The 10,868-nt window shown below is 49.6% G+C and overlaps 1 protein-coding gene across 1 annotated transcript in view; it reads left to right on the forward strand.

Annotated features, from left to right (window-relative positions):
• The window catches only part of LOC137643212 (transmembrane protein 256 homolog), a 113,280-nt gene extending 110,049 nt beyond the window's left edge, over positions 1-3,231 (forward strand). The window contains exon 4 of the mRNA XM_068376062.1: positions 2,611-3,231. Within this exon, the coding sequence (XP_068232163.1) occupies positions 2,611-2,754 (144 nt within the window). The 3' untranslated portion in view covers positions 2,755-3,231. The remainder of the gene's footprint in view (positions 1-2,610) is intronic.
• The last annotated feature ends 7,637 nt before the right edge of the window (positions 3,232-10,868 follow it).

Consider the following 10,868-nt stretch of genomic DNA (forward strand, 5'->3'; position numbering starts at 1 on the left):
GATTGTTAGAGTTTGTTTACAGGTATTCTCCCCCCGTCTTCTGCTAGACAGGGAAGACGGTGGATGTATAAACCCTTTGCCTTTGGTGATGGAGGTTCTTCCAGTCACTGCGACCGTAGGGTCGAGTTTTTCTTACATTCACGCTCTCAGGTCGCGCAATGTTCTTACCCATCACGCGACCTGGCTCCCAGTCTCTCAGACCCCACCATCATCATGTCGGGTCGAGAAACGGGTAGGTGGATTTGGTCCTCTGCTCTCATTCGAGACCAGGTCTATATTCGGGCAGTTAGCTGTTCACAAGCAGCAAAGGCAGACCTCCCACCAACCAGTGAGTCTTCCTACATTAAATGATTACGAGGTTTGTATATCGCATCGGAACAAATGACAATTTGACCTAAATTGTATTTTTCCTAGCTATACAAACCCGTAATCATTTAATATAAATGCCCGCCTCTACCACCCCTCTCATTATCCACATTGAGCCTAAAGCGTTTGAATGAGGAAAGTGGGCTGGCGGTGAGGGGGCCGAGCTTAGTTACCGCCAGCCAACCAATTAGCACAACTGCTTGGTTTTCTTTCTCTTCGGCTGTTTCAGCTGCGCTGAAGCGAATTCCTATATTAAATGTTTACGGGTTTGTATGGCTAGGAAAAATACAATTTAGGACAAATTGTCATTTTGTGTTAGCCCTTGATGTATAGCTGATAGAAGAGTCGGTCACTATGGTATCGCTTGGGATCTTGACTAGAAAAGCAGGAAGATTGGATACCACTCAATCTGGGACCATCCTGGTGTCATCAGGGTCCTTTTGAGACCCAATGAGATCAACGCTTGATTAATCAGATGCCGAATCAGGTCCAATCAAGGAAATTTGTAGGCATCCAGGTTATCCCCTTGGGTTTTGAAAAACTTGATTGAATACTGCCTATGGAACCAGGATGAGGGACCAAAAATACTGTGAGCCTCTTGTTTAGAAAATAGGTTGATCTTCATTGAGCGCTCTGCAAATCAAAAGGTCCTTCCATCATTCAAGGATTCTGCAGGTACCTGATTGGAGTCTGGTCCTTTTAGGCCAAGAAATTCTCTAAACAAATGAAGGCCCCTCAATCCAATTTGGGGACTGTTCTCTCCCCTAAAATATAAACGCTTGGATTTGAGGAGAGATCCTGGAACTTGTACTCAAGAGGCTGACAGTGGACTTTTCATGTCACTGTAGGTAAACGCAGTTACAGAAGAGGTTCCGTGTTCCCTTCACTGTCGTGACAAGGTGTAGGTATCCAGCCCAGCTCAATGATTGGAACCATGGCGGACTAGGGAATGGTTATGCACAAGACTACTCATCCCATCAAGAAATTTGTTATGTCATGTCATCTTTGGCCAAGAAATGGGGAAAACACAGTTACTTCTCCAATGTCCAAAAGGGAATAGAGAGGGTGGACGCACATATTCCACTTTCATCTGGACAATGGTGCCGTTACTTTTTCTCAGGCGAGATCATTCACCTGCTAGTGGTACCTGGCGCACATCGCTAACGCTCTATCCAACCGACTATGAAAGTAGCAATTACCAGGTGAATATGGTTGCCCTCACCCATGAAAGAGAAATTTGATGGGATTTCTTGTAAGTGGCGCTCCTAAGAGTTCTTCATATGAGAGTAAGTGTCAGAATCAGGAATGGCTTGTAATGGCTACAGCCAATACATGATAAGTAGTCCTGTAAACCTATGGGACATACCAACCCCAATACCCATTGGTCACAGGGATAGAAAGTCGTGGAGTTAGCTGTTATAATACATTGGGCCAAAAGTGGGCCTTGAACTTATGACCCATAGATTGCTTTTATTTGGGTCTGTGGGACAAGCTTTTGATGAGAGCATTGTTCTCTATATATGGATCTTGATTTCATTGGTACAGTATCCCCTTAAAATCTATTTGAGCATAAAAAAAAGTGTCTTTTATTGTATTTAGTTTTCTTATAGCATTCATTATACTTATTTAAAGGTTTAAAGGCTGCTCATGAATGGCAGAGGCAAGGAACAGTGACATTGCCTATCAGGCAGGGCAATGCCCTAGAGACTGACCATATATACATATGATCAGCACCCAAGCCCCATTTCCACCCAAGCTAGAACCAAGGAGGGCCAGGCAATGGCTGCTGATGACTCAGCAGATAGACCTATAGGATCCCCCAAATCCCCCCATCCTTAGCTCACAAGGATGGTGAGGTTGCAGTGACCAGAGTTTAAAGAGTTTGAGAAGGACTCAAACCCCAGTCTGGCGTTCACCAGTCAGGGACATTACCACATCGGCCACCACAACTCTAAAATGTTTGCAATAGCTATTTGTTCACTGCATATTAAGTATCACAACAGTAGTTTATTGCAGATTTTTCATAATGGTTAAAATGTTTATGAAAATCAAGTTTCTAGGGAATCATAAGAATGATTTCTTTTTTACTATACTGTATCAGATTTGACTTTTCAGATATTGACTTACTTTTCTTGTAAAAATATAAAGGTACAGTCCAGTTCCTATGCAAATGTTATTATAGAGATCATGTAGTTTTTTTACAACTTTTATATTATTTTATAATAATTATTGTTTTTTCCTCAGGCTGGAACTCTTATTGTAACTGGCACTGCTATTTTCTGTGGTACTTGTTATTACTATGCCCTGACGGGATCAAAGAATGTTCGGCAGTACACGCCATATGGAGGGATGCTACTCATTATTGGATGGTTATCTATGATCTTATAGATATTATAATTAAACTTTAATTACAGTATGTGGTTGAGGACTTTTAAAGTTAAAAAGCATTATCTTATTTTATTTAATACTTTAAGTTAATCTCTTGAGTGTTGATCTTTTTTGGTCTATCATAAAGTTTAATAGAATTTAATTTTGATTCAACTTCCTCAACTACCACATTTTATGTACATAATTATATTTGGGCTATTGTATAGTGAATTGTATACGTTATCTTTTCTATAACAATCAAGAAGTGAAATGCTATTTTTTGAATCTTGCATATTTAGATTTAATTACAGTATACATTGCATGCTTTTTATGTAGACTGATTCAATTAAATTTCCTATGATCCATTTGTTATTGCATTATGATTTCTTTTGATTTATATGTACAATTGTGTATATAGGTCATAGTGATAATGATTTTTAAGTAATATCTAATTATGTAAGAAGCAAGCTATGTTTCAATAAATCATATTTTATCTTGCTTTGTTTATAATTTCTCGTTTTTAATAAGAAACTTTTAGAATTTTAATTTGTTGCGTAACCGAAATACAAACCACGCTATTTACATTGGGTTTACCTTTTAGCGTAGCTGAAATGGCGAGCCATTAGAATTTAACGAGGGTGTAATACCCCCGCGCTAGTTAGTGGGGGGGGGGGGGTAGGGGAGTGGTAGCTAGCTACCCCTCCCCCCCCTCACACACCGGTGAATGCTCCACTTTCACTTTTGGCTCGGACATGGATAGATGTCTCTGTCTTTGTCCTCGATTGGCAGCCATTGTTTGTTTTGTCATTACTTAATCACTTACTTTTCTTTTACTCAATATATATGTGAACTTTTTCTTATGTTTATGTATATATTTGAGTATAGAAATCAGTAAGTTTCCTTTTCAGAGTTTGTGCTTGTGTGTGTAGTGTACGATATCTCCGTGGAGCCCTCGGCAGTTTAGGCCACCATGGTGTAATTTTATGAGTCGCGATCGAGTTTGACTTCGGTCTTTCTCTCTCTATCTCTTGAGGTCGTTCACCCTTTTACTACGTTACTACGCCTTTTGGAGCTTCCTTCCCGTGTGGGGGGGTTGCTACGCCGTACGTTTTGTCTCAATTAGTTTATGAATCTAATTGTATTTGTTGATTTTTCAGCTTTGTAGAACGATTCCTTTCGGGGTTTTCGTTCTTTCTTTAGTGTTCATTCTTTTTTAATTTACATAATTACATAGTTACATAATTATAATTGTTATAATTCTGTGTTGGTTACAGCTCTCCTTCCGTGAGTGTAAGTGGTTGTGAGGGCACGTGCCTGTTGTGTAATTCTTGTGTTCCTTTCCCTCGGGATTCCTCTTCGGAGCCTTCCCGGGGGAATGAATGTGTACTAATGATTTTTTTTTTTTTTTTTTTTTTTTTTTTTTTACAGTTACCGATCTAGTTCGTTTCTGTAATATGGCAACGGTGTGAGCTGTCTTGTTGAGGCCTGGGGATTCGGCTGTTGCTGCCTCCCCTATGGATTTTCGTCAGGGGCGTGTCTCCTTCTTCTGGAAGTACTCCCGTGACGATTGACAGCTCTCCAGTTCATTTTTAGAACTCTCAGGAGGCTCGCCTCCTTGGGTGGAGAACTTTTCTTCCGAGGGAAGTTTTTTCTTGTCCAGGCTTGAGTTTTTCCCCTTTTGGGGGGTTCTTCTCTTGCCTTTTTTTCGTGCGACTATGCTCTTGGTGCTGAGCGGTCGCACCTGCAGTTTCGCTCAAGGGGCTGGGCAACTGCAGGAGCCCCTTTTCGGAGGATTGCTCCTTTTAGGTCACTGGCTGACCAGTCTCTTCTACGAAGTGTTTCTCTTTCGTTCGCGAGAGAGTACACTCATAGAGACTCCTCTTTGGAGGATTCTTCTGCTGTTGTTGCTGTTGGCCTCCTTCGCCGTAAGGCTCACCGTCCGCCTCGTCGTAAGGGCCTCCCATCTCCCTATAAGGGTGCTAAGAGGCGCCTTTTTGAATCTCCATATGCAGCCTTCAACTCCTTCGTCTTGATCTTCCGCCCCTGGTGCAGATGGACAGCAGTCTGACCTCGTCTTCCGACGGGCAACGGTCTTCCCGACGGACAACGGTCTTCCGACGGACATCAGTCTCCCGGCGGACAGACAACGGTCTTCCGACGGACATCAGTCTCCCGACGGACAACGATCCCTTCGGGGCAAAGGGTTGCCTCCCACAGGGGTTCTTCCCTTGCGTATCAGGGTTCCCCTGATCGCCCTTCTGCTGTGTTCTCTCCTGCTCAGTGTTAGCGCACAGGCGCTCTCCTGCTCCTGCTCAGTGTTAGCGCACAGGCGCTCTCCTGCTCCTGCTCAGTGTTAGCGCACAGGCGCTCTCCTGCTCCTGCTCAGTGTTAGCGCACAGGCGCTCTTCTGTTCATCAGCGCTTTCCTGATCGCCAGCGCTCTCATGATGATCATCTCTTGTGTTCCTGTTGGTTCCTGTTACGCGCCCTGTGCGCCCACGTTCGCCCTCGCGATCTAGAACTTCGGTTCAGGTCATGGACAAGGACTCTTCTTCTATGCACAGACTTCCACGCGTTGCCTTCTGCTCGCCAGCGACCATAGACGCGTCAACGTTCACCTGCTCGTCAGCGATCTCCTATGCGTCAACGATCGCCATCGATCTGCCACGCGTGTCAGTTCCCCTGGACATCATCAGTAGCGATCTAGCACTCGCCTGCTGTGGACCACGATCTCCGGTAGCTGAGTCTTGCCGTAGATCTTCCTCCTGCTCGCCAGCGCTCACCTTTACTTCTGTCCTTCTGTGCGCCAGCTTTCTTCAATCGCCAGCGCACATCTGCGCCCCCTTTTTTGCCACGCACCAATGGGCGCCAACGGTTTTCTGACCGTCTAGGATCGCCTGATTAACAGCTTGCCTCAGCGCTCACCTTCCTGATGCACCTGCGCGCCTTCTGTTAGCGCGATGCGCACTAACCATCACTAGTCTCTCTCGCGTTGGCAATCGCCTACGCGCCCGCGCGATTCTTCACCTGCGCGCTAGCGTTTTGTTAACGCATCACCGCTCGCCAACGCGCTGTCACTTGCCGACGCGCCATCGCTTGCCAACGCGCCTTCACTCTCCTACGGGCTATCGCTCGCCAGAACGCGCCATCGCCCGCCTACGCGTCTAAGGTCTCCCGACCGCCTGCGCGTCCACGTGCCCGCGCGACCGCACGCCCACGTGCCTGCACGCCTACGCTTATGCGCGACCGCGCACATGCTCTCCAATGTTCGCCCCGCGCGCAAACCAACAGTATTAAATCGCGCGGACGGACGGTGTTCCGTGGCGCGGACGGACGGTGTTCCGTGGCGCGGACGGACGGTGTTCCGTGGCGCGGACGGACGGTGTTCCGTGGCGCGGACGGACGGTGTTCCGTGGCGCGGACGGACGGTGTTCCGTGGCGCGGACGGACGGTGTTCCGTGGCGCGGACGGACGGTGTTCCGTGGCGCGGACGGACGGTGTTCCGTGGCGCGGACGGACGGTGTTCCGTGGCGCGGACGGACGGTGTTCCGTGGCGCGGACCGACGGTGTTCCGTGGCGCGAACCGACGGTGTTCCATCGCGCGAACCGACGGTGTTTCATCGCGCGAACGTCGGCTTAATTCTTGCAGTATCCATTGCTCGCCTATGGGTTACCGCTCGCCGACCTCCAGCTCTCGCCCTTCCTACCACGCTCGCCCTCCTTCGCGCACCTTCGTTTGCGTTCCTGCGTGCCCGCGCATGGGCGCTTCCACGTTCGGCCACGCGCAAACCATTGATTTACCATCGCGCGAGCACCAGGGCGATTGCAACCGCGATTCCCGTTGGGGTTTCGCAGCTGGCCAGCCTGGCGAGTCTTTTGGAGCGTATTTCCAGAACACGGCCTCACCCCGTAAACGCAGAGCATGGCACATGCAAGAGCAGGAAGAATCTTCAGGGAGGTCTGAGCAACATTCTTCTTTCCAGAACCTGGGTTAGCCCTTCCCCGTCATTCCCTGGAAGGGTTTTGCCAGGGGGCTTTCCGTTCGAGATTTCTCCATCGGCCAAGGGGTGACTGGTTTACCCCCTCCTCTTCTCCATCTCGTGAAAGGGGCTTACCAGGTCCTTTCCCTCCTCGGTTGCGACCCGAGGTTTTGTTCAAGGAAGCTACTGGAAGGTCATGGGTACTTTCCTCCTCTCGGGCTCAAGCACCTTGGCGTTTCGTCATCAAGTTTCGAACTCGCGGGCAAGCTCGACATTGGACCATCTGGACGCAATGACCGAGGGCTTCCTTTCGGGTGTCTCATCCGTGGATGTCGATAGCCTCAGACACCCTTCCATCCTTGGGAAGAGTTTGTTTGTGCCCAAGGACAGAGATATAGACAGCGGTTGTGCGGAGGAAGTCGACTTCCGTTTTCACTCTTCCAAGGCGCTTTCTTCCAGACCCTGCAGGGCTCCAGCGCCTCTTTTTTTCAGCCATGTCGGCCTAAGTTATCGGACCGGCTACGACAACTGAGACAAGGTGTCTAATAGCAGTTCCCTCCTGTCAGGAACACGTGGCACGGGAGGCTTTCCCGGGGGGGGGGCATAGTCCTAGAGGGAGCGGCAGAGTTCACGAACTCTAGGATTGGCACCCCCCCTTGCAGGTTTCATGCTGGGAGGATGCCTAAGGTTACTCATCCGGATGACAGCTTCCCGATGCCTATTCCTGCACGATCTCCGTGATCAGCCAAGGATATCGCGCCTGCCGTCTCTGTCAGTGAATTCAGTGTCTCTGAACCTCTATGCCATAGGGTCGGCAAGAGTTTTCCCGTTTGGGCAGAATGATCCATGCCTTAGGAGAAAGTCCTCCATAGGATCGTCGACGGCTTCACCCCACGGCTTCTTCAGTCGATCCTTTCTCGTAAGGAAGTATCTGAGACGGGAATTCCGTAGTCGACCTCTCAGCTCTGATCAAGTTTGTCGAACAAACTTCGTCCAGCGTGGAACAGCAGAATCAATCAGACTGGTAACGAGGCGACAGGACTCCTTAGGCCCTGGATCGGAAGGACGGGTACTTTCAGTTTCCATTCCATCCATCTTCCAGGAAGCTCGTGGAATTCAGCCTAGACTACAGGTATTCCTGCTTAAGATGCAGTGTGGCGATCCCGCCGTGGCATCGCAGGTTTTTCCCTAGAGAACTCTCCCTGCTTTCCTCATGGCCGCTCAGGTGCAGGCTTCCGCCTCCTTTGCCTTTTGGAGGTCTGGTCAACTCCGGTAGGCTCGGGTTCGACCTTCTTCAGCGCCGGGACAAGCTTCCGGATCCTTACCATGAGTGGGGTTTCATGGTATTTTGCTAGGAGCCTTCTCTTCTTCTGCCTCAACATCTGGAGTATCTAGCCATGATATTGAGTTAACGGCCTTACCACGTTGGAAACCCCGCTTTTTGTCCGTCCAGCGAGGTTAAGCAACGTCGGGTCTGGTCGGTACTTGGATGGGTGACCGCCTGGGGACGCCAGATTCTGTTGCCGCCTCCTCCGAGCCTTCCCTTCAGTTGACTGTGGCAAGGCTGAGGAGAGTTGCAGTACCTGTTCTCAGTCAAGCAGAGCTTTCAGCCCTACCTTGGAACGTTTCCTAGGTCTCTTTTCCTCATTGACTCGTCTAAAGTTCCGAACGGTCGCCTCAGGATAAGTTCCTTGTGGGGTGGCCCAAGTTCCGGTGGTTTCAAAGCAACGATTAACCGGACTTTCTGGCCCCTATGGGACCAGCGGAACGATTAGACCTGCAATGGGTGTTGACCTATGGAACCTCTTGATGGGAGTGGATTTTCTCGTCCTTTCCCCACATTTTTGATGCTGTTCTCGGACTCGTCAAAGAAAAGAAGGAGGGGGAGCATGTTCCGGTCCAGGCCTATGGTCAGGACCTGAAGGATACCTCTCCATCATTCAGGCAGGCTTAGGGGCCGTAGTCTGGCCCCTCTACAGATCCTACAGATCCTGCCGAGTCGCTCCGTGCGCGTCGACTTCATGGTACTGGCGTGTTCTAACCAGCAAGGGACGCATTTTCATACCTTCGCATCTTGTAGTAGAGATACTGAGATGATTTGAGATCCTCTCAATACCACCTTCGGCTCTCTCATTCTGGGCAGAGGAATGTTCTCTCCGACTATCCGAGCAGAGCCTCGTAGAGAGAGTGTTCCTTGGGGTCTTTGGCCTTGAGTAACCAGCAAGTCCTGGCCTGGGGGACCTGATCGCGACAGCTTGGAACCTCAAGCTTCCGCTGTTCTTCCCCCCAGTCTCAGACCCCGAGACTCTGGCAAGATGCATTCCGGTGATGGTGGGACAACATTGACGCATGCGTCTTCCCTCCTTTGTTGTCTGTTGAGAATGGGTCTCAACAAGACCAGGTTGTCTGTCAACCTTTCAATGGCCCGGAGAGCTCCACTGGGACTATACGCAGAATGGTTTCCAGACCCTCTGCTTCCCCTGACGGAACTCCCGGGAGAGCTTCTCCCACGGCACAGGCTACTCAAACAACCACACTGCAACATCTTTCACGAGCCGGGGCGTCGCTTCGGCTTCATGCCTGGAGACACTACGCCTCCTCCTCAAGAAGAGACAACCCGCTACAGTCGCGGGGCGGAGGTCGCGTCATAGTCATCCGCAGGGGTCTTCCAGGTGAAGTGGGGAGTCTTCGGTGGTTGGTGTCGTGGGAGATATACCTCTTCCCTTGAGGCCTCTTCTCCAGCAATAACGAACTTATTGCCTTTCGGCGGGGGGAAACTCCTTTCCGCTCTCGGCAATGAAGCCTGTCGCTCAGCCTTTCCCTGACCTTCAGGCTTAAAGGAATAACTTTTTCCTTCCCGCTGGACCTTTCCTCGCTCATGCGAAGCTGCGAACGTCCCTGCCCTAGTCGGAGTGAGACCTCCAACATGGAGCATGGCTCGGACTTTTTAGTCCCTTAAGAGATCTTCTCAAGACCCTTTACGTCAGGCCTCTGATCGTATGCCGTCTTGGGTCTCCTGCTCACTCTGTCCGCGGCCAGTGTGTAAGCAATCTTCTTGGTCTCGTACGACTCCGCCCTTTCTAAGGAATGGGGGAAGGCAACATTCAGGTTCGCTCCTGAGTTGTTGGCTAGACTCAGAATCTTGGGGTCCCGGCCCTTCGGTCCAATTCCTTCAAGATTTCGAGTCACCATTCTGTATCTGATGTCCCAAAACCTTCTCCTTCTTGCCAGTAAAGGAATCGAGAGGTTAGCTTTGGGAACAGCTGCAGTTTGTCCTCACGTGCAGCCGGGTTGGGAGCACAAGAAGGACACGGGGGAGAGTCACCAGTATACCTCTTCAGCTCGTACTCAAGGACATTCATCTCGACCTGAATCCAGACCCTCCCCCGTCACGTTGCCCTACAACACGATGTCGGATACATCGCAACGTCCCTCGCTTTCGAGTAATACTACTCTGTGACGCAGGTGGTACAAGCTGGAGTCTGGAAGCGTCTAATGACCTTCGCAGCCCACTTCCTGCAGGGCGTGACCCACAGGAGTTTCGATACGTTTCTATCGCTCTGTGGTGGCTACACAACAGCTGGTCTAACCTCAGGCTCATTTTTGGACAGGTAGCAGAAGGTTGAGGGCATTGTTATCAGGTTTTAGTCTGCATGAACGAAAGAAGTATGTCTGGCCCTTACTTCTTTCTTCATTATCCCCTCTACTGGGAAGCAGCATCCTGGTCTCTGCATAGCTGACCTCGAACCTCTGCAGGTAAACCATGCTTCCTTGTGTTCCGAGTATTGAGTCAATACTGTCGCGTCCCCCATACCCTGACGAGGTGGTATTGGGAACGTCCTAACCCAGAGTTCCCTCTGGAACTCCAGGTCAACTGCCTAGGACGGGTCACACTTCTTCCTTCACACACAAGCTTATGTAGGCCACACGGTTCCTTGCGGAGCATGGAACTTGTGAGGTGCAGGGACTCCTTTTCTCGAGTGCGACTCACTCGGATTCTGAGTCCCCGGGTAAAGCCAAAGCCAGTATGGCTGGGGACTTTCCACACTTCCTAAGGGTAAGTCACCCAATGTAAATAGCGTGGTTTGTATTTCGGTTATGGAACAAATGACAAATTCGAAGATAATTTGTATTTTTCCTAACCATACAAACCTTA

Source organism: Palaemon carinicauda, chromosome 1, assembly GCF_036898095.1.
Source record: "Palaemon carinicauda isolate YSFRI2023 chromosome 1, ASM3689809v2, whole genome shotgun sequence".
Lineage (NCBI taxonomy): Eukaryota > Metazoa > Arthropoda > Malacostraca > Decapoda > Palaemonidae > Palaemon > Palaemon carinicauda.